The sequence below is a fragment of the Echeneis naucrates genome, chromosome 5 (assembly GCF_900963305.1).
Source record: "Echeneis naucrates chromosome 5, fEcheNa1.1, whole genome shotgun sequence".
NCBI lineage: Eukaryota > Metazoa > Chordata > Actinopteri > Carangiformes > Echeneidae > Echeneis > Echeneis naucrates.
The window spans coordinates 17,260,725-17,285,258 of NC_042515.1; the positions used below are offsets into that span (position 1 = coordinate 17,260,725).

Genomic DNA, 24,534 nt, shown 5'->3' on the forward strand with positions numbered 1-24,534 from the left:
GGACTTATGAGCTTAGTGGGAAAACAGACTAAAATAAACCATCCTCCAATGCCCAAAGGGAGATTGTGCAATTCAAAATACACAAGAATAAAGAATGTGTCCAAGTTCCCCCACGAACAACAGATTAGGAAATAGTAAACTACGCTTGGCTTTGCCAGACAGCCCTGTTTGAACGTTTGCCTTTCCCGGTTGGACGAGCACAGCGCTCGACTCCCTTAATTTGTTGCTGACATAAATATACAGCTTTTAGAAAAACTGACAAGCGGCAAATCTGACTTGTGAATTGGGGTTCAAGTGTGTGAATGTTATCAGTATCGGCTGATCAGTCATCCGTTGCATGAGCGCGTCTGCTCTCCAAAACACAGCAGACCCCCAGATGCGCTCCTCGGTCTCAGTGCGCCCCCCACGTCATCGCCCAGCGGTTTCCCTCCTTCCTCCAACGCCGCGTTTAAAACCTGCTGCGAGTCCTCCTCTGCGCTATTTGAGAGCGCACAGGCAGGACCAGATCGACATGAGGCTGGGACTGGGAGCCGTGCTGTGTTTCCTCAGCTTTGTGTGGCTGTCGGAGTGCGCTCCTCCGACCTGCTACTCCAGAGCGCTCGGCCTGAGTAAAGAAGTCATGGCTCTGCTGGATAAGATCCACACCTTCCACCGCACGGTGAGCAATCTGCCGCAATCTGTGCAGACAAAAACTGTGTGTGCCATTTTGTGTCTAATGATGACGTTAATGTTGCAGAAAACGTGTGCTGAAATCCTTCCCACGATCTTCCTTGATGTGCATGTAAGTTAAAACACTGGCGTGTTGCATTTGATGTGGATGCTTTAGCGGTTTTCCAGGGAAATGAGGATGATCACTGCTACCACAGTTCAGATGTTGAGGGAGTTGATATACATTCATTCAGTTGAAACTACATCAAACCAATCGAAATATTTTATGGGAATAGGGTAAGCTTCTATGATTAAGTTTTGTGAACTGAGAATGTATGTGCTACAGAACATTTGTACATGGGTGTAACCTGTAAAGAAAGACGTTTGATTGAAAAAGTGTTCACGTGGTGGAATATTTGGGACTAGTTTAGATGGTACACGGAGGATGCTGGAGTACATTTTTAAGCATTGTCCCCCCCACCCCGTCAGAACTCATGTGTCACCACCAAGCTCCGTGACTTTCTCTACGTGGTGCTCAATCATCCCAACCAAGACTGCAGAGAGCGTCCCAGAATGGTTCTGCTGAAACGTAAAATCCAAAACTTGTACTCCATCATCACCAGAATTTGTTATCGGGTGAGAGGATCTCTTAAGTCTGCTGTTTTCACCTTAGCATCCTTGTTCTCATGCCTGATTGACTTGACCACATGTCTGTTTTTAATTGGCAGGACCTGGTGTTTTTCACAGATGACTGTGAGGCCATTGACACTGGCCACATCAAACCTCACTATTCGGAAGACAGGCTTCAGCTTCTGCAAGAGGACAGATGAGGAACACAGCAGACAACACAAATGCTGGTCTATCGCTTTTATAAAAAAGACACATCAGCGATATATAGAATGCACGTACAAATAAATGTACAGTACACAACCCACACAACCCAAGCCTACAGCATACACTGTATTCAATACATCAAATGGTTTTGGCAGGCCACACAGTACTGTTTCATATCATTCCTAGGTGGCTCTGTGTTGGCTGCAGACTCATGTTAGTGGACATGTGTTGTTACATTACAGCAAGGGGTGCAGGACTTTCCACAGGAAATTTGCTGAATGCCAACCATGCCGATGAAAACCTTGAAATAATAAAGCAATAAGAGATGCTTGTGAGCTAGGCTGTAGCCGCTGCTTACTTAACAGGGTCGACCAAAGCTCTGCTTGTCATTGAGAGAAATACTCTGTGTTGCCATAACCCTTGATCTGACCAACAGGTCTTAAAGGAGCATTATACAGCATTTTGCAAACGTGAGTTGAACATGGTGGTTGAAACCGTTATGCAAGACATATATGTTGTAAACATTACTTTGATTGCGCAACATGTTCTCTCAGAAGTCATTCACATAGAAAGTGTTTTTACTTGTTTAGAACCAGAGAAGTTATGACAGTGCTGCTGCTGCCTGGAGTGACGCTCAATAAAACTCATATGGTAATGGTCTTCAGCACGTGTATGTGAACTAATAGAACCTCCACTGTCATAGCCATCATGTATTATTAATGACAACCTCTACACAGTATGTATTCTCTAATGAATAAAGCTTATCTTAATGTGTGTAGCTGTATGTATTTTATGTTACATGTACTTTATTCTCTAAAATAATTTTCAGAGTTTCAGCCACTAGGGAATCTTATTTTCACCCAGGATTAAAATATAACTGTATTTTGAGTAACCATTTTTTAAGTCACAGTACGAAAGCATTTTCTGTACTGTACAAAAAAACATTCAAAAACCCCCAAATTAACTAGTAGTTAGGTCTGGAATATGCACTTGACTCCAGCAGGAGTCATTGTTCCCATTTTCTTTTGCATTCGGCTGGCAAAAATAATTTGAGGAAATGTACTTTAAGTAATGATGCTGTTGTACTGTTGTGAATGACTGCAATCCCTTGCTGATTTTATTCATGGCCTCTGCTGCTCTCTGTTGGGAAGTCTGTGTAACCTGCATTGAGGTAGGTTGTTCTGCAGTATGTGTTCAACAGAGTATTTACAAAGTTTGTACATGTTTCATATTTATGATTTCTGTCTTTATAAATATCTAATGTATTTTGTCCGTCTTGCTAAGAGTTATTTTTGCATTTACAAGAAATGTCATCCCTGCCAAGAAACTCCAAAGAGGGTGCTTGATGAGGTGGTTGGACCTGTCTGTACCTAGATGAAACAAGACCTTCAGAAGAAACCAGAGGGTTGTTTTCTACAGCTGAAGTAAGTTTTTTTTTTTTTTTTAAAGGTATATGGATTCAGAATATAAATTTGATGCTGAGTTCACAATGGTTTTCTAGACTGGTAGGTAAACTGTTGTAATTATTAATGTTTTTTATGTAGGAAAAATTAAGAGTCCCCATCAACTAGAATCAGCTGCCAAACAGCAAAATGTGTAACGAAAGAAACAATCATGAGTCTTGCCTTCTGGGTTTGTTTTTCTAGCCAAAAAAAAGAAGATATTTATTCTTATGTCATATCTGAATAAATGACCCATACTATGCTAAGTTGATGCCATGGTTTACATTAGTAGTTCACAGTATCACTAAAAACTGCTTTTCCTGCTTTGACGGGTCATAAAGTCTGACATGAAAGACACTATTGTTGAGAGCTTTTCAAACTGAAAATTTGTTGGGCTGTCATTTTCATTTCCACTCACATTTACTTTCTCATCTTGAGGGTGAGTGAAGGAGCCCACCTGTTCAACAGAAACACTGAAGCTCCTGTGCTGACAGGGAGTCACCTGTTAAGCCTGACCATGACTATCTGCGGTCTTCCAGTCTTCTGCGGAGGGGATATGACATCACCCTGATCTGCCGCAAGGTGGTGCTGTTTGGCATATTTTCATATTGCCACATCAGATGAGTAGTTCGTCCCTCATGTTTTGTGATGCTGGTTGATTTGTTGTGTTTTCTGATTTGTCATTGGCTTTTCGTTTTTGTTGTGTTTTTCGATTTTGTCGTTGTGATTTGCACTTTCAGGCCACCATACATTAGGGTTAAATTGGGCTTTATTCAAATGTGCCAACACATTAATGCCATATGACACATTTTCTATGTTTATAATTAATGAAAAATATCTGTCTAATATGATAGGAATTAATGCCTAAAGATCATCTTTGTGAGATCGGTGAAAAATGATTGAAGCACATGGATTCCCACAAGTATTTCCCAACTAGAGAAGACTTTATAAAACATGAATCCATAACAGATGACATCTGTCTCATGAGAGGCTGAATGTAAAAACACCCCATACAGCTCCACCTTTCCCGTGCTGAAGTAGTGTATTAAAATTCTACTACTCATTTCACAGCCTGCAGTTTGAGTTTAACTTGGCCCATGTTGCAACAAGAATGGTTCTCTGATTGTGCCAACAATCAAACTCACTTCTGAACCATCCGCTCTGAATCTCTCACTGCTAATTAACTAACCCTACAAAAATGAAAAATGTTAGTCAGCAGCATGTGGCTTGCTAAGAAAGTGGCCCCAAGTTGGGTTATAAAGCTTAATTCTTCTACTTATTGATCAGCATCAAAGGGGCCCCAGAATCCACTTTGTTTTCTATCATTAAGGCAAAACGAGAACAGAGCAATTAAACCACAGGCAGTCGTGTACGATACCAATTTTATGTTCTGTGACTGCACCATTATGCAAAATGCTGTGCAATAAAACACAGCAACTTAGCCGTAGGGTGACAGTAATCATTCTCTGCTCTGTTGAAATAAATTATCTTGTAAAGGACAGATCAGAAACCTATTTGCATTAAATTTTCAGTGATGCAGTTTTTGTTTATGGCAGTTTCAGGCAATTTTCCATCACATTTAGCGCTTTTACAGCATCTTTAAAAGAAATGTTGCCTCATTAGTGCACGTAAAATATTTTTCCCCCCTAAATGTCCAATAGCTGATTGGCACACACTCCACGCTTGTAATTACGTTGCTCAGTGAATTTGCTGTGCATGGAGGCCTGCCTTAAAGTGCTCAACCCACACTGAGATTCAAGAGTCTCCCACATTAGACCGAAGCTGAACCTCCTGTCAACAGTAAATGTACCTTATAAATGTACAACAGTCCCATGGACTGACACACTCAAGTGCTTAGTAATTATTTATTCGAGGGTCAACGGAGGACATCTAGGAGTGGAGGGCGGACTGAATGAGGCCTGTTCATTAAGCTGAATGCAGTTATTAACTGTTGTATGTACCAATGCATTGTTTTAACTCTGTGCTTTTGACTTCAGCCTGACAGCGTAAAGCGCAAAGCGCCCACAGTCTGGTCATGAAGGCAGGACTACCAAAGAAATCATAAAGTAAAGGGAGATAGACACTGCCCTCTAGTGGGCACCACAGGCAAGTATAAATTACAGTCATTGAAAACGTTTTCATTACCGAGTCTGTTTTAACTTGGAAACCCGTTTATCTCCATTAGGGAATAACTCGAGCAGACAAATAGATCAGACTTTAAAAAAGAGCATTATCTCAGGCCTGTTGGCCAGACCAACCTGGATCTAATATGTCCAAGTCAATAATGAAAGCCTATTTAAAGCTTTTTTTTTTTTTTTTTAAAGATGGACTTTTACTGCGTGACAGTCTCCAAAATGACTTAATGGGAAGCATTTTTACGTTTCATGTTTAAACACATAGTCCAACCTTTTTTAAATGTTGCCCATGTGAGAAGATGTGACTTTCTGAATGACACTTCTAGGACATTGCTTCTGTTGCCCTTTTCGGTGAAGGCAGCCTCGCCAAGTGGGTGATAACGGTGATCTTTGCTGAGATTGAACACCGAATAACAACATCCACTCTGTATTACTGACATTTTATATTTACGCATTAATACACCCATAGCTGGCTATACGTGGTAGGCCTGTTTATTTATTTCAAAGAACATTTGAACAAATTTCTTGTGCCTGAACGAATTCATTCTTTAGCCCAGATCATTCTGTTGTTTGTAGGTGGACTAAGAGTGAACATGTAGTTAGTAAAGGTTTTTAATCTGCGTAATTTCAGCCAAAACGTGTCGTATTTCCCTCAAAGACATCATCATAACAAACGTCTTCATTAAAGCAAGATATGCTCTCACTGAGCCCAGAATCTCAACACTTCCTTACAGAAAACGTAACTTTAAAACATCGTTATTATATTACTGATCATTATTATTATTAATTCCTATTAACGCCGTAGTTGATTCCAATTAAAAATCTACTTTGTTCCGGAGAGAATAAGCACAGAACCAGAGAACAAATAAATGAACTCAACAACCCAAATAGCCAAAGACGAATTATTACTCAGAGTCGTTCAGGCTTTTGGTTTAGTTAGTTGGGTCAAATATTAGAAGTTAGGATTTAAATGAATTTGGCTGTGTTAGTCCGACTCTGAACAGAAGGTGGTGGTGTGGTATTTTAGACAAACAGGGTAACTTGCGGGCTGATAGATTTTGGCTTATAAAAGTTCACTTTTCCGCACATGCCAAAAATGAACATGATTCATGTTTTGGGTTTTCTTTTTTCTGAAATTAAGGATTTTGGCCTTTTCGACCAGTTTAAATTATTGCTACAACTGGATTGAACACGTTGACTAATATTGATAATAAAACGACGCCACCTAATATCCAACTCGTAACAACCACACCAATATGTCAATACAACCTGTAATTTCTTACATTCAGAGTCTAATGCAATGTTTACAGGAAACATTTATTGAGTCTGTTGCAGATTTCAGGCAAAATATTTCCCATTAGTTAAAAAAAAGAAAATACCGCGGTGCTTTTAAAAGCAGTAGCTGATTTAATCAATATGTTTATGAGAAAATTATGTCTTACTGCTTTAAATATTAATGGTCGTATCATAAAGGCGGTATAAAATATTTTCATGTGTTGCAAAATTTTTAAAATAAAATAATAAAATACAATTTACAAAAAACTAGAAAGTAACAAAAAGCCGGATAGGTTTTCTCCGAAAAGCTTACGGTAAATACTCCGTTTTACTGGTCCTCATGTTAATTTAGCTCTGGTTAAATACTTGGTATTGATACGTTTTAAAGTTGGGTGGTTTTATCCAAAACACAGCCGCTCACATTCACCGTCCACACTGATGAGCTGAGCTTAAAGGCCTGTGATAGAGGCACAACACCAGCTCACTGTCTGATAAGGAATAAAAACAGAGACTGTCCAGCTGACCTCATAAACTTATTAATTCTTCCCATAAAAGGCCCCAGTAACGCTTTCTCTACGCGCCCTGAGAAAAAGGTTAAAGGTCTGTTAAACACCCAGCGAGCCTCTTCATTTATCTCTGGCCACTTCTTACGGGCCATTTCTCTGCCCTTGATCGTCTTTCTGAGGATCAAGGGGGTTTGACTAACAGCCTCCTGTGATCTTTTGGATGATAGAAACAAGTCAGTTTTGTTTTCTGTTTGGCTCCTGGCAAGATGGAGCGCGGAGGAGGGGGGTCACAAAGGAGTGAAAGAGTTTAGAAGAATAGACGGATCCCCTTTGGTCTTTTGTGCCAAGTTTCTTTTCCTTAGTGTGACTTTAACGTGTTGTCAGAGATGATGTATTTATTCATGCTTCGTAGATGTAGCGGGCCAAAGAAAGAAATTGTACAGCTTTTGGATTAAAGTGGAGGCAAGAAAGCAGCCCAGATTCAAATGATTTTCATACAGACAGCCGCTATTTAAAAAAAGAATTAAATATATGTGAAAATAAATGAGGGTTTCCAGGTCCAGTTTGGGGACAGAGAAGGAGGAAATCACAGCGCAGAGAGAAGAAGTGTTGCCCGTCCCAGTTCCCCGTTGACATTTCAGGAATGATAAAAGTTCCGCCTTGCCTGGAGCTACAGCCTCTCTGGAGCCGGCCTCAGTCTGCGGCAGATTGCCTTTGCTCATTACAGCAATTATTTTACTCCAGTTTAACCCCTGCCTGAATAGCACGAGAGTCAAGAGAAAGCCTTTCAAACCGCTCTGGAGTGGCCTGTAATTTTCCCCTATCTGATCCCTGTTTTGTCATTTAAGCCAAAGTTCATCATACAGGTGGTTCAACTCTTTTCTTTGGGCGCTCCTCTAAACGCTGCATGTTCAGATGTGTATTGGCACATGCGTCCTGACGCCTTGTCCTGTCCGCAATGGGCTGTCACTCAGCTCTTTCTGCGCCCTAAACGCCCCCACAATGACACTCCACTGGTTTGTTTACATGCAATTTAGTCAAGAGAAGTAATCTCCAATATTTATCGGTGTGTTTTGAAGTCAGCACAACAGCTTTTTTTTCACCTCCCTTTTCCCACCCCCGCCCCTAAACTCTTCTGGCGCCAACAAAATCTAGGTTAGTTGTTTCAAAGCAATAGCCAACAGCTGTAGCAATACATTCCACCAAAATAACATTTGACAAGTTTACATTCTCAGTGCACAGCAGCTCTGCGGGACGCAAATATGCGGTTTTTTTTTTTCTGGTGTGTGCCCAGGAAGCCAGAGTTTGAATTTACCTGGAGACAAACCAAGTCTATGTGAGCAGTGGGGCGGGGGGTCACTGTGTCAGCACTCTGAATATTTGTGTCACATGAAGTCTCAAGCTTGGATCTCAATGAAATCCCAAAGGGGGTAATAGTAATATTCTGCTGTCGTCTATCGTTGATCAAGACTCCTATTTTCATCAATGTACCTGCTTTAACAAGCCTAACAGTAATTATTCAGTTGTTAGTTGATGCTCAAGAAAATAAGATGCCCACTCACATTAAACCGTAAACGTCTTCTTCAAACAGGCTTTAAAATGTAATTTTCAAATATTACCCTAATTTCTAATGAAACATTAGAGAAAATATATTTTTCAAGTCCTATTAAATGATTTGGTGCAGCAGGCACCATGCAAGTGTCAGTCAAAACGGAAAACTTCTTAATGAAAAAGAATAAACAATTTATTAAGTTATGTCACAAATATATTCATAATATAAATGAGGATATTTTTCAAATATACATTATTTTACAATACACATATCCCTTCCGAAGGGAATCAATCCATCAACAGACAGTGCTGTTATAAAAACAAATGCTGTGGTTCTCCAAATTCACAAAGAGCGTTCATGGACATTGGATCCATTAACCCACTACAGTTACGCATTGATATGAATGCAAACAAAAATTAACAAGTATGATTTTCGCAGTGTGACAGCAGACCACAAATGCGATGAAAGCCCAACCTGAATTTGTTGGTACAAAAAAAATTAAGCTGCGCAATAGTCTGGCATTAAATCATAGAGGCTTGTGAAATAGCCCTTTTAGCTGGCTATAAGCAGCAGTAGAGGCAGAGAGAGGGCTGCTGGACACGCTGTGGCGCACAGCCCGCTGTCCAAACTTGACTATCCGTTTGTGATAAACTAAAGGCCAACAAGTATTATTTTATTCTTCGCCTCTGCACCGCAAAAATACCCATCTTCAAGTCATTTAGTCTCGGGCTCATCGCCACTGTCAATACGTGATCATGATCTCTGTTGTTATTATCATCATCAAATCCACTGATAAAAAGCAGGTTTGAAGTCAAGATTAAATGACTAGTAAAGTTGAATTATTTTTGCAGTGTGTCAACTTACTGGCGGGGTCAAGAGAGGCAGATAAACTTCAGGGTCCTCAGATGGGGATTTATTTGGAGGCTCCTGGGCCCCCCTGACAAGATGTGACACTGAGCTCAGAGCCGGGAAGTCTCCGTACTAACTACAGTGTTACCTCACCTGTCCTTCTCCCCCCCCCCATCCCACCCCACCACCACCCCGCGCTTAAGGCTCTCACAGAAAGTAGTCTTAACCCCTCTGCTGTGCTCCCTGTCAGGCAAGGTGGTACATACTGTATCCGACGTGAGCGGCGTACAGACCCACGGGAGAAACCGGCAGCGAGTGCCTCTGGAACGGGTGCGACCCCGCATAGGACGCGGGGACGTGCGCACCGAGAGGAAATGAAATCCCAAAAGCTGGGGGCAGCATGGGCTTCGCTGCCATTTTCAGTTTTTCAAGTTCTGCCTCCTGGAGCCTCTTGGCCTTGGCTCGCCTGTTCTGAAACCAGATTTTGACCTGAGTCTCCGTCAGGTTGAGGGAACTGGAGAACTCTGCGCGCTCCGCGATGGAAAGGTACTGCTTCTGGCGGAACTTCCTCTCCAGGGCCAGCAGCTGGGACGTGGTGAAGGGAGTCCTGGGCTTTCTGTTGGTCTTGTGCTTTCTCAGAGGGCAGGCAGGAGGACTCAACCTTCCTGTGAGAGGAGGACACGTTTTCATTTGAAAACCTGAATAACAATGCGCAACGACAAGACAAACAAACTGTGGGTAAAACGGCCTGGCGTCTAAAACACGCGGAGCATGAAACTAAAACATTCTCTACACGACACTACACACATTTGAGGTGGATGTTGTTTATTTCTAGGCTGTGCACTGACACCACGGCACCAACTTACTTGGAGGTGTGGGGGAAAACTGCGGACTCTGTATCCAGGAGCTCCTCTCTTTACTGTCCGGGCTCTCGGGTTTAATCAGAACGTCTTCTGGCACGCTCATGATGTCGCCCACTGAAAACGAGGAGCTCATGGGCAAAGCAGGAAGTGAAGTATCCAGACTACCGAAGGAGCCCATCCGTGCGCTCTTTCCCAGCGCTTGGGACGTCCCGGCCACGGACGGGGCGTCCGGGGATGGCACCTCTCTGTTGGGCTTCCGATCAGCCATCAGCGCTTCGACACTGAAGGGCAGGATGGAAACCTTGGGTTTCCCGGTCTCCTCCGCGGGACTCAGGCTGGTCTGCATCTCGCCTCTGCTGACGAGAGCCGGGCGCGAGGGAAGCTCTTCAGTTTTCAAACCAGCGGTCAAAGCTGACATGACGGTCGATGGGGCCATACAGGTCCGACTGGCACTGGTGGTGAAGCGACTGCTCGTATGTGTCGTGCAAGGAGCTAGGAAAAAAGTTACCGCGGTGCGCCCTAGGGTGACGGTTTCCTCATGTTTATGTGACCAAATTGCAGTGCTGGGCTATAATAAGGCAGGCGTGGAGAGAGAGGCAGCCAATCAGCGGGGAGATGGGCTGGCCCCTTTGAGACGCACACACACACACACACACACGCACAACTCTAGTGGGAAAGTTAACAATAGTTACATTTTTTTGCTTTTTTAAAAACTTTTTTAAACCAACTTCAGATAAACATAAACACAACAAACTCCAAGACTAAATCCCACAAAATGATCTTCTTACCCGAAAGTATACCCTGTAATTATCCCTGCATTAGCTCTTTGACTTTTTATAATAAGGCCTCTTGGCATGTGCATTATTTCTATTATTACTCATCGTGTTTGCATCATTTTTGATAACTTTTCTGCCCCAAACATTTGGCCAAGCTTCGTCCAGTTGGACTGGCATCAGGACTCTGGCCGTGTGCAGACATCCATCGCTGCAGTGACTCTGGCATATTGCACAACAGTTGACTGCCCCCTGTTTCTGATGAGCCTCTTGCAGCGCCCTGTTTACTAATGGCTGCGGGGCTCTAATCAGATTGAAACACACAGACCTTCGCTGTCATTTGGGGGTAATTATTGGGCTTGGGCGGGAGGAGGTGGGTGGGGGGGTCACCAGGATTTTTCCTCCTCCTTTCCCCCCCCTCCTCTTTTGACTACATCCATTAAAGTCAAAAATTATGTGGACTGTGGAGTGGGAGGGGGGCGGCAAGGGGGAGGAGGAAGCGTGGAGCCAGAAAGGGATTTAAACCGGGACTGTCATTGATTTACCTGGCTGTGCCTCTTGTGGCCCACCTTATCATTACGCGGACTCCCTAAAGGAGAACTTTGAAGTTATCATTGTATCTGTATAGAAAATGGCTCCATCGCATTGGTTGCAGGCGTAAAGTTTGATTTCCCATCAAATCACGCTGTCAGGCACCAGGAGTCCCATGAACGTAGATCACCTTTGATTTATTTATCTTATTATTTTATTTTTGCTGTGATGTCGGTTCTCAGGGAAGCGTCTGTGTCGCTAATTGCCAGGCATGAACAATCTGTCAGGTTTTGTCAGTCTCCCCGATGTGCAGACAACTTGTGTTGTTTTTAGGCGCCAGCAGCGGCCGGATCAAAGCGCTCCGCATTTAGGAGACTATTGAAAAAGCTGAATCCGCGTACCGACAGCGCAGCACCGCCTCCTCTACACCCGCCCTAGCCCAGGGACACAGCCATTCAGCCTGAAAAATTAGCTTTTTCTCACTCCATTGCACGCCATTTCCATCTATTCAAATGAGCTCTATCGATGGTGTATTAGCAGGCTACTCAGAGGGAGAGGTCAGCGCTTACTGGTCTTTGTGACTTAAGGGGATTCCCTGAGGTTTCCAAAGATACACATGAGACTGCATGGGGGTGAAGTCTGACTGGTTAAAATATTTAATCCCCCAAAAAAAAAAAGCCTCATGCATTGCAAAAATATGCTGAACATTCAAGGTGACTCAGTGGTTTACCACTGCCGCACTGTTCAGCATGTATGAGCAAATACAGATGGCACGATAAGGTCAATCATTTGCTCCTTGGTGAGAGTGTTTATCCAGAAATTCAGCCTTTTCGCGATCACTATTTTATGGTAAATAAGTTTAAAATAAGCCCTGCAATGATGATCATGTTCATTCTCTCAATAGAAAAGTTATTCTCCAAAAAAATATGTTGGACATCAGTGAGCGGTTTCCGGTCGGCCACAGGTGCTGCTTAATGGTTGTGTTGTAGCAGATAAGCTGGTTCCACTCGGTCTCTAAAGTGAACACATAGTTCTTTATTTATCATTTCCTCTGCACATCCTGTGTGTGTGTGTGTGTGTGTGTGTGTGTGTGAGAGAGAGAGAGAGACCGGGCAAGCAGAGGGCCCAGCGTGCAGCCGCGGTGTGTTTGGAAACACTTAAAGCCTCTAACCTGGAACGAGCCGCGTTGCTCTGAAAAACTTTGAAGTCAGCCTGCTCGTTGACTGTGTGTGTGTGTGTGTGTGCAGAAACTCATAAATCAGGCTGATGTTTGACTGTTAAAACACTCCATCTCTGTGATTTTTATCAGGACACAGCAGCATTTTATCATGTCCATCATTATGTTTGTGCACATATCGGATGGTGTCATTCTGAAGAGCGTCTGTTTGGTCCAAGTCTCTGCTCCATCTGTGTGTTAAACAGAGGGACAACAATGCTGCTGGCAATTAGCATCCCAAACAGTGTCCTTAAAGAAGAGTGGAAAAGAGATTACCATTGAGTTTTATTTCAATTCAGAGGCAGCAGACGAGGGTCGAGCTGAGACACAAAACAACTGCGAGGCTCCCTTTAACTTTATAAACTACCTTTGATTCCCAGTCAGGAGGCAGGCTCTGCACACAAAGGCCCCTTGTTGACTGCTCTCAAAGTTGTCTTAACCCTTTTCATGCAATCCTGTCAGTTTGGACTGTAAAGACATAAAAGGCAGCGTGAACGTCAGAAGGCATTTCAAGCAAAAATATTTGCACTCGGTGGCAATGAATGAATTTTGACTGGGGCCGATGACACCGCACATGTGAGTACGACTACCTCATCTTTTTAATTTATGTCTGCGTCAGACAACCAGGCACACACAAGTCAGTCCAATTTGCGAGGTTTTGGTGAAATAGCCTGAGCAACTTTTTTTGGGTGATTTTTAAGTCGATTTGACAGCGATTTTCCGATGCTCCTCGGCGGGATAAAAGAAACGGTCGCTGGACAGAGCTCTGCCTAATTATACATAATATATCCCATTTCAGAGCAATTAGCGCGATCAGGCGGACAGGGATCCGTCTGCTGCCAGAGACTAACAAAGCATCACTGTCATTTAAGCTCCGTGATGCCACTCACTCCCCGGCTCCGCACAGACAGGTGAATGAATCCAAAGGCCAAAAGCCATCCCTGAACTTACTTCACCTCCCGGCAGCTCCCCCAGCATCCTCCCAAAACATGTTCCCAATATTTAGAAAATTATCCTATTATCCTACACTATCCTATCCACAGCCATGGAGACGTAACTTTGCCCTGTCAATATAAAATTTATCATAATATAACAACAATATGTAAAATAGAGAAAGAAGATATCTGGAGTGTATATATATATATATATATATATATAATTGTAATAGTGTATTCATCAGATTAGGCTTAGGATATTGTAACGAAGTGTGAAAATAATAAGAATGAAACAGTTGGTGGGATATTGAGCATGGGAACGAAATGCACAGTGAGAGCTGGCTGGAGTGTTGTGCAGATGTTTGCAGCAGCAGCAGAGCGGTGAGGAGCCGCGCTGATCAGCAGGGGAACTGCAGCTCGGACAGAAACTCAGTCCAAATGTGGAGCCGCATGATGGATGAAGCTGAAGCTTCGGGGATAAACCAAAGAGAGCAGGAGCAGCGCAAAGACAGCTGGGTGGGTGTTTGTTTTTATTTTTATTGTTATTATGATCAGGTCCGTAAGTGAATCAATAGTGAACTTTACCTCTCATTCACCCCCCCACCTCCTGCGGCTGGCGGCAGCGTGAATGTGGCCGTCGGTGATGATAAAACGCCTCTTGCGGTTGCGGACGACAAAAAAAAAAAAAAAAAAAAAAAAGTGGCTTTCAGCTCGGTTGTCGCCAGCCCGGCGGGGGACAATAGTGTTAGAGGAGAGTTGAGTTAGTTGGTATTTAAGTTGACTTTTTAGACACGTCTTCCGGTTCTGTGATGTCATTGGCTGAATTAAAACCGCAGCAGCTTACCTGACACACCTGTGACCGCATCACTTTCTGATGAAATATTAATGCGCGGCACTTCCTCCTGTTGTGACTGAGGTTATTTGAGGACTACATTCCCCAAAAAGGTCACTTCAAACGGATCGCTCTCTAAATCATTTTTACAATAAAGTGCCTCCATTGGATTCACTCTAATTTTTAGAATTTTAATCCTCGACTAAAATCTCTATACTGCTCCGAAATGACTGTGCTGTAGTTTAATTAAACAAGATGCAAGAAACACGACATACTTATCAAAAGTGCACGTAAGGACGTTTGCACAGCCTGTAACTTGTAATTGGAAAATATTTTTATTTAATTACTTGAATTTGGACAACTGGAAATAAGCAATAAGATGTTGTCGGTGCAACAGGCCATCTGGCCTATCCATTTTATAATATTAGTATAGTAAATATGCAATTTATAGATGATGATAATAAAATAAAAAAATAAATAAAATAAAAATTATAATAGCAACAACAATAATAATAATAACAACGACAATTATAATAATAATAATTATTGTTTGTATTGGTTTTGTCGTCTTATTCGAATTCATTTTTCCTTTCATATATAAAAATGTATAATTAATCTTAAATCATGACACACAAAATCTGCTTGAAAATGATATTAAGGCCACGTGTAGGTTTTCCTCTTCCATTCAGTTTAATAGTTCACCTCCTTTTTTTCTGTGATCCAGCTCCACAAAGACACACACTCTCTCTCAGAGGCAGATAGGATCACCATCCCTCACACCCTGACCTCTGCATGACTTGAAAATCAAATCATTTCATCATGTGAGCGGCGGTATCAGTGTTTCTGCCTGCCGTTCATTCCTCTGTAAAACTTAGATAAAACTGCGGCTTTTTGAATTTACAACATTTCATCGTTCAATCACAGACATCTCAATTACCCGGGGTATTGGTGTGAAATTGAATTATCACCCCTTCATTCCTTTCGCGCCATTAAACAAGGAGCATAGTACTAAAATCATTTGCAAATCACTGGCCTGAGTAATATGATATAGGCCATCTAAATGGACTGATTAACGAATGACAAATCGAGGGATTTATGTAAAGAAGTCGATCATTTGGGCTTTTTCAAAGGCCGAGTGCGCTTGTTGATTAGAAACTAAATAGATTCTTAAATGAAATGCTTAATAAGCGCATAACAAGCAATATCTTTGAACAACAAATCATTTCGAGAATCGGGCATGCGAGGATTTAAAAGATACTTAGTGCTGAAATAAATGATGAAGATCATCAAACCGCTGTCAGCCATATTTCCCAGAGGTCAAAACAAATTGCAGGAATAATGAAAACACGTTCAGTCTTATTTTAGGATCGAAATAGGCCTACTGCTACAATCTTTATTAATGTTAGCGCACACATTTTTAAAAGCTAAAATAAAAATATTATAATAATAACAACGGTAATTATTATATTTATAATTATAATAGCAACTCCAACTCCAACAACAAAAAAACAAATTAATTATATTAGATTAACAAAAATATTATGACAATGTTTAATGATGCAATGAAAATGATTGTGGGGAGTATTTTCCCATGTTTTAAAGTAGACATTATCAGTTTTATTTGATCGCACTCAACATCTTATCACATAATATTGACCCAAATATAAAATAATAAAATGTTTACTTTTGAAACAGATACTTTTTCTTTTGTAGATAGTATCCGTAAAACAAATTTCCACGGCACACTATGATCAAGATAAGCAAAAATATTAACTGTAGGTAATTGTGTTGGTATTGTATGACATCAGAAACAAATAGATTTAAAATGGAATCATAAGGATTTATACAGCATTTTGGGTCAGCCATTTTTAAAATATCACAGCAAAAACATAAAGTATCCTTCACAAAAGCTATAAGCCTATCATTTCAGACGGTTCCCTCCCACTTTACATCTGGCCAGAAGAAAAGCAAACCAAAACAACAGAGGGGGGCAGATTCAGGGGTTTGTCTGGGGAGGCTGTTGTATGGACGGCAAGCTGCTGCCTGCCCTGTCCTTCAGATCACAGTGTAGCAGACTTGGCTCCATCCTAATCTCACAAGTCTCAACAGTCTGCAACTCGAGTTTATTCAGAAGGGGTTGAGCCTCTCGTAGTCCCCCAACACCATCACATCTACCCCCCCGTCCTCTGCCTGTCTCCACCCAGCGGAACAATCTGTTAGTGACCCTCTGCTGACTCTGGCTGGTTAATACTTTAAATGTGGGCAAAGCCTGAAATGATGAGGAGTCGGGCCCTTTTTTCATACAGGTGATGTTGTTTGCCTCTTCTTGTTTCCTTGTGGCCAGCAGTATTAGAAAAGCAGAAGGATTTGTGTCAGAGTCAGCCATGTAGCCATGTAGGTCATTACTGTAGCTACAGGACATGCACCTTGTTTGTTGTGGGGGAAAAAAAAAGGAAAATTGGAAATATTATTTAAAAGGAAAATTCTCCTTGCAGTCTAACAAACGTTTTCATGTTTTTCAAGTTATATCTGTTCATGGTAGTGTTCAAATGACATTTGTTTGCATGTTGGTGCAGCTGCTTGTTAAGATAGGCCTGCAATAGGGACTACACATTTTTTTCTTGGTGGCTTCTTTAAATTACTTTGGGTAGTGAATCAATGCCATTGAAACTCTACAAACCTGTCCGGTCAAACCCGGAACTAGTGTTAAAAAAAATCTGAATCTGAAACCCAGGGTGTTACAACATCTTTTCAAGCCATGTTGTTTGCATTCTGAGAAAAATGTTATTTTAAAAACAGCATTTAAAAAAAAAAAAAAAAAAAAGATCACCATCACATCATCACATGCCACTTTATAATTAAATCATCTAAGGGTGTTGTCAAGTAGCCGTAATGCGCAGGAACCAAAGATGCCCCTGCAGTCACAGTCCCTCACACAGTGAGCTGACTGGGGAAGCAGCACTGGTACCCACCTCCTTCCACCACCCTACCCCTTTCCTATGGGAGACATATTTAATTTAATTAAGGCCTGTCAGCGCTATTGATTTTGGCACTTTCAATTACGGCTCAGCCCTTTATGGGCTCCAAGGGCTGTGGATCTACTGATCTGTGATGAGGGGGCCCTATCAGTGCGAGACCACATGGACGAGGAGCCTCTTTGTCTTCCTTATGGCCGTGTGCTGTCTGCAGGAGACACTGACGTATGGTCGTTGCCTTGGTCCCTCTACCCTCCTGCTACCCATAATTAATCCCTCATTAGACAGCTCTTTATTGTTTAATTTGTGCCGTTCGTAATCAAATTGGGCAGATTAATTGCTACAGAATTTAGAAACGCGGGTGAAAAATAACCACTTTTAATTGCCTTCAGGTTTTATGACGCCAAGGCTTTTTACTGAGCCATCACTGGACACAGTGAAATATTTCACACCCTCAAGACTTTTCCTACAGCAGTTTTTGAGTGATGAACCGTGATTGGGGGATTCTTTTTAGAAAGCAGGGCTAAAGCTCATTAAAATGTTTCTCAGAGATATATTTTACTTTGCAGCCCTAATTGCAAAAGTCTACCTTACAAATTCTTGTGTTTATTTATGGCCATGGCCTTTTGCTTGTGTTCTGCTTGACAGTGCTTCATGGTCAGTGTTGTGAGCGTATGTGTGTATTTGTGTGTAAGTAAAGTACTGCCAGGAGGTGTGTAAGGGTGCATGAGAGAGATTAAGTGTGTGTGTGTGTGTGTGTCTATGTGTGAAAATATTTGCATCGTATATATGTAGATATGACATTTTTATGTGTGCTTCTCATATTGTATTTTTTTCCAACTTAAAGTTGAGAAAAGTGATTTGAGTGAATAGTGTTAGGTGTGACAATAAAACTGTAACACGCTATTTGCTTGACACCTTTTTACAGCTTATATTTAAGTGGTGACTAAAACACCAGTAGCTCACACTTAATAAAGAAATACTTCTGTACGCTTTGCACAGGCACCTTGTAAATGTAGTTCTAAGCCAGATTTAAGTGAAAACAGGGATGAATATTGCAGTCACTTAGTATTGGTTACAGTTCACAGCTGAATTCTAAAGTAAAGGTGAACCTTTATTCTGCTGCTGGGATATAGCACATTTTGTGACAAATCAAAAGAAGTATACATACTGTAGCTTTTAAAGGGCAAATCATTTCTGCCATGGAAAAAAATGGCTCAACAATAGTTCAAATACTGAAAATTTGAAAGAAATACACATAATTGGTATCCAAAAGAGGAACAAGCAAAAAGGAGGCCAACAGGTGTTAACAATTCAACTATTTTCCAACATATTCTTCAAATATTAGCAATTACCTACAGTTAATTGCAGAAGGAAAAAATCTAAATACTACTGTTGAATTTTTTATTGACGTGAGAAATGCTTGACTGACAATCTTTTTTGAAACAAAAGATAAGTGACTCATGCCTTCATGTATTCCGATATTTTTGGAAGCCCATGTGAACAATATACCTGCAAACCATTTTACTGACCTTTGACTGCGTGATGCATTAGTGTGCACACAAAATGCAAGACTGACTGGATGTGTATTTGGATGCAGAGCATTACGTTTCAATGACATCATTTAATGAGGGCATTGATGTCAAAAGTAGGGTAATTGCGTTGGCCGTCGTGTCACCATACACCTTGGCAATTATAGCGTCACTCAGCGATTATGGTTCATTATCTCCCTGAGAGGCCAGCAGTCCAAACAATGGAGTCGCACAAACCTATATACTAATTGCTAGCAGACACAACTAGATGTGTGGAGCCAGCTGAAGTGGTATATATTTAGCTTCTGTTGAGAGTAAGGGAATTATGAGGGTGAGTTACACAAATATGATTATTACATTTCACATGATGGACAGATGAGCATAGTGAGAAGTACAAGTGTGCGATTTAGTGATGCATCTGGCTGTTAACTATGGCGTACGACAGCATTGAATGGCCTGTTGGAAAATACTTAGAGCCACTTGAATGGTGGAATTTTGGGTAATTCAGGAAAGCTTAGAGTTGGAGAAAAGTTGGCTCTACCTTGAATCATTAAATCCAGACAGTAGGACACAAGTGATCTAGTCTCAGTGGAATCTGTTTTGGTTTTATGCATTCATTTTTTGTTAGTTCCACATCCACAGATGAAAGTTTTCCCATGGATGAGCTGGTACAGTCCACCATTTTGTGCCATGGCTAACTCCTCTGCCCTCAGTGCGCCGCTCGTGACCTTATAAGGCAGCATGGACTCCTGACTTGAATGCTTTGTATTATCCTCACATCCCCCTTATTCAATATCTCTGATGATTATCTTTGTTGAAGTTGAGGGCCGTGACCAGCAGCCTCGGCCCTTTTATACACAGCTGGATATTGGTAAAAAATGTTTTTCGTGTCATAGTGTAGCAGTCGTGAAATTGGCTCTCTTGTGAGCAGATGGTTGCCCACTATTAATGCGAACTGTTACAAACTCTGGAGTGAGAGTTTGGAGACATGCAGATTTAGTTACAATTTCTTCTATTTACTTTAACAGCTTCAGATGATTTAAAGGAAAGCATGTTACGATTCCTCCAACCAGTGGATGACAATTAAACTCACACGGCATTATCAATTAACTTTTATGTCACAACACTTTTCTGAATCTGTCTCAAGGTCATTCAGCCAGAAATGCAACTTAAAAATTTGAACCGGTTTAGCAGGTACTGCGAGGTCATTCCAGTTTCAATTCTTGCTCAACATGCCAATCAATTATGCGCACACAGTACTGTCCCTCAGTGAGTCACAGAAAACAGCTTCCATTTAACGGCTCTTCAAAGTTATAACGCTTAAAATTGGTGTCCTGATCAATGTGGTGACACCCAGACTTAATGGCAGTGGTTTAAAACTAGGTCCCAGAATACTATAGGAAGCAATCGCTCCATGAGCATCTCGACTGTCAGGTATAACACAACCGGTGCATCTGTTTACAGCGCAACGAAGCAAACGGATATTGTGCTGATGTGGAAATAAGTCAGCAATCTTTTTTTTTTTTTTTTTCTTTCAAGCAATGAGCAGCTGCAATGTGATATTCTGCAGCGAACATCACAGGTCGTTTCAGGCTCAACAGCAGAATGAAGGAAACTTAGACGGCCTGATGCCTGCAACTCTTAAACTCACTGGAGCTGCTCCCACTTGTTCCTTTATTCCCTCCGATACGTACTAACCCCTGTGACACATATGTTATTAATTCCTTTGATTCTTTCGCAATAAAAGTTGCACCATCTTTGACAGCTCAACTACTAAGTTAATAAGGCGGACAGCTTAAGTTTGCATTTGCACTTACTTCATTAAGTTCCGAAGGACAGTGGAGAGTACACTCTGACTGTGGCTGACTACAGTGGGATAAAATTACAAACAGCAATGCAGGATCAGGAACACACATTGTCTCCGGTGCCTCCCTCATGTGGAGGTCATGTGCATCCAGTCTGGGAATGGACACCTTGGCGGTAATAATAATACTATCGTAATTTCCGGACTATAGAGCACACCTGAATATAAGCCGCATCCGCTAAATTTAAAGAGAAAATCAGCTTTGTACATATATAGGCCGCACTTGTTTATAAGACGCAGGTGTCGGAAATATGGGAGGAAATGGCATATGGCAGGGATTAGGTTATTATAATTATTATTATTACGTTATACAGAAAGATTTTGCCTTTCGCCAGATCGATCGCCTTTAACTTGAAAGATGCATCATATGCTTTTCTTTGTGTGTTTTCCATGATAAGGGTGTGTGCATGAAACGCAAAATAAATGACTGATCTGAAGAATTTAGTGTGGGTGCGCTTAATTTTATTCGAACATTTTCATTTGTCCACTGTGACCTGTTGGGTAATTTCATTGGTCTGATACTAAATGTGTTGGCGGCATGAAGCTCGTTACCCGTAAAAATCCATAAATTAGCCACATAGTTGTTTAAGTCGCAGGGTTCAAAGCGTGTGAACAAAGAGGCGGCTTATAATCCGGAAATTATGGTAATAAAAAAAACCCAACTCTTATATAGGCAGATAATTACAAAATATAAAGTCATTGAATGGCTGTTTTTAAAAAGATGTTAACATGCATAGTATCAATTGTAGTCTTCACTGATTGAAATCATTTCTAAGTTTTTCATTTGAAATTCTAAACATAGAGAGAATTGAGGAAATGTATATGATTAGTGGCGTGGCTAATAATACTTGTGTTGGGTCACGATGGAAAGGCGTGCTCCTCGCTGTGTGGTGGAGCCACAGAGGCTGCACAAACATCTCCTCAGAGGCCCCTGCTCCTTGTTTAATGAAACATCGCAGGGGCCCTGCAAATACACACAGAGAGGCAAAGCACAATCTGATGGACAGTGTCACCGGGGCCACGCCAATTATGTTTTCAGCAAAAACCCACCAAACCCCCACCCACCTTCATCTGTACCCTCACCACCCTCTTACTCCCCCCCCCCCCCCCGCCCCACCCAACCCAGACATAGAATAACAGGACAGAGATATGATTACTAATCTGCCCCCCAAAAACCAAACACAAAAAATGTTGGGATTTGTTTGTTCAGTCATCAAGAAGTGTTTCAAACTGAAGTGTGGGTCTGGAGGGATGATGTGTAATGAGAGTTTGCTCCCTCAGATGTTTGTTTTTGCTCTGATTGGATTGTGTGAGGCTTGATGTGTCTCGGGTGCTCGCTGGTCTCATTATGTCTGTAGAAATCTACTTTTAATAGCAGCAATTTGTTGGTCGTACCAGGGCTGCTGTCATGGACTCCAGGCATGGCAGCAAATACTTGTTTTGTTCTGGGCCCATGTAATGTGGTACAGATTTGACAGTTTTGTGAGTTGGTGGCTTGGTGATATACTGTAGATCATGTTTGCTGTTTGGGGAAAGTCACTATAGGAACCCGTGAACATCCCTCCTGTACTTTGTGTGTCTCTGCTCACGGCCTTGGACGATAACTTCTTCCTTTCTCCTCTTGTGATTGTCTCCATTGAGGCACGTCTGCAGCCTTTTTCACATGGACAGGAATGTGATTAAGTGCTCTTTTTATGGAATCATTTGGTTTGCTGGCAAAGGTATTACATCCCCCTGACAATGAAAGATGAATCCTTCATTCATCAAATTCCTTAATTGTAGAGGAGTTTGGTATCACATATGTAACCGAACAGAGAGCAAGGGACAGGGGAATAAAAGAGAAAGCAGGTACAGGGGGGCTTTGAAGGTGATTTAGCTTCTAGTTTGACTCTGAATGTGATCAGAAGAATGGGTACTAAGGCTTATTGTCTGCTAGAATAAGATCCTTCTCTTTGTCAGCCAGACCTCCACATGCCTGAAATCACTAGTCTGCCATGTGCTTGACTTACACTTGCTCAAAAAGTGATGAGAAAATGTAATTTTGTTTTTCATTCTTTTTTTTTTTGTGTGTGTGTTAATTTACAATTGTTAGATGACATAAAAAATGCAAGCCACCTGACTGCATTGGCAAGTGCCCATACATGATAGTTCACACCTTTTATGAGACTTACCTGTAAGTGCTGTGAAGAAAATGTTTGAATGACAAAGAAGTTAAGCTTCAGCGACAGGACTGCACTCAGCTTTAAAAATTCAACCACACAATACGAATTTCTGCTGCCACATTCATTGTGAGAATGAGCTTGTGCTTTCCTCTGTCTGTCTTTATTTTCTTGTTCAATGCAGCAGGGGACCCACTCAAGCAACAATGGCGGATAAACCTACATGCATACAAAGGCAGAAAAGGCCTGTAAATGAGCAGTGGCAGGCCTCAGAGAGGGAGACGTGGTCATGTCTTTATTTTAGCGTAACAGGATTAGCGGACCCATAAAAGGGGATAGAACACAAAGTGACACGATTAAGGGTGGTGTCAGTTTCACTTTACAGTTTGAAGAGTTCCCCGGTCTCCCTTCCAGGCGATGAAGCTCAGCAGAGCTCTGCCCCGGAGCTCAGCCCCGGAGCTCAGCTCGTCTCAGATGCTCGTAAACCCTTCAGGCGTGGGTTTTTGAGGCTGATGCGGGGCCTCTACCTCTTCTTCCACCCCCCGTGGCACACAGCTCATTGGGCATTAGGAAACACAATTAAATTCAGCTAAAGCAAGACCACTGACTGCTCAGCTGCAGCCTAATAGGCTTAAGAGAGGAAAATAAATCTAATTGCATGTTATTGGTCTGAAGTTAATCCTCCATGGCTTGACACTGGAGTGAGTTTTGGCGGGTGCATTAGGCGTGCTCTGTGGTTTTGGAGCAGTTCAAGATCAAATCACTACGAGTTGTTTTGTTTTTTTTTTTTTGGAGGGTGGGACAAAGCCAAGGGGTCGCACTTGACTCCTGACAGATGAAAACCTCTAGAAAACGTTTTAAGTGGTCTGAAAGTCTTATCAAGTGCACACTCTTGTGTGAAGTGTGTGCACTGTGAGACTCTGCTCACCAGTAAAACGATGATGTCAGGACCACAGTGCAGAGTGATATTAGGTTTCAGTTCCTTGTGCAGTTTCATTTGGGCTGAGGGGATTATGAAAGCATGACAAAGTTCCAGTGAGTGTAGGCGTGAGAGGCCAGAGGTAGTGTTGTGAATTAATTGTTTCGTTACACTGTTTTGAGACATATTAGATGGGATTAATATGCAATTACTCTGTCTGCCATGACACCTGATCTGATTTCCAAGAGCTCTGTTAAATGAACCAAAGCAAGATAAAACACTTAACTTGCTGTTTGGTTTCTAAAATGGTTTCCAGTCCCAAAGCGATCCTGTGAACAGATTGTGTTTTTCTCCTTTCCCACCATAATTGGAGCCTCACTTTTGCCCTTTTGTACATATTATTAAGTTGTTAAAACTATCAAGTCAGAGGTTGGGCATTTTACCACACAGCCACACACATTGTCGATACTCTTTCTGTTATTTCAATTCGACAGGATTTGGCCTCTCTCAAGGTTTTTCTCCAAGTCTACAATACCTTTCAGCTGTGCATATGGTCATGGATGTGCTGGTGCAAGATGGCTGAATCACTCTTGGTGTAAATAGGACCCAGACAATTGAGCTGTGAGTGGATGGAAACAGTTTTCTAACTTATTTACTTTGGACCGATCAGGAAAACCACCTATTTACTTCTTGG

The 24,534-nt window shown here is 41.8% G+C and overlaps 2 protein-coding genes across 2 annotated transcripts; one reads left to right on the forward strand and one right to left on the reverse strand.

Annotated features, from left to right (window-relative positions):
- Nucleotides 1–200: 200 nt before the first annotated feature.
- Nucleotides 201–2,257, forward strand: LOC115044138 (cytokine-like protein 1). The gene is made up of 4 exons (XM_029502997.1): nt 201–658; nt 737–781; nt 1,138–1,284; nt 1,377–2,257. Exons 1-4 carry the CDS (start codon nt 338–340, stop codon nt 1,476–1,478), a joined length of 615 nt encoding a protein of 204 aa, XP_029358857.1. The 5' UTR covers nt 201–337; the 3' UTR covers nt 1,479–2,257.
- A 7,183-nt stretch (nt 2,258–9,440) lies between these two features.
- msx1a (muscle segment homeobox 1a) lies at nt 9,441–10,634 on the reverse strand. The gene is made up of 2 exons (XM_029502124.1): nt 10,108–10,634; nt 9,441–9,906 (listed from the first exon to the last, which is right to left on the reverse strand). Exons 1-2 carry the CDS (start codon nt 10,538–10,540, stop codon nt 9,488–9,490), a joined length of 852 nt encoding a protein of 283 aa, XP_029357984.1. The 5' UTR covers nt 10,541–10,634; the 3' UTR covers nt 9,441–9,487.
- Nucleotides 10,635–24,534: the final 13,900 nt, after the last annotated feature.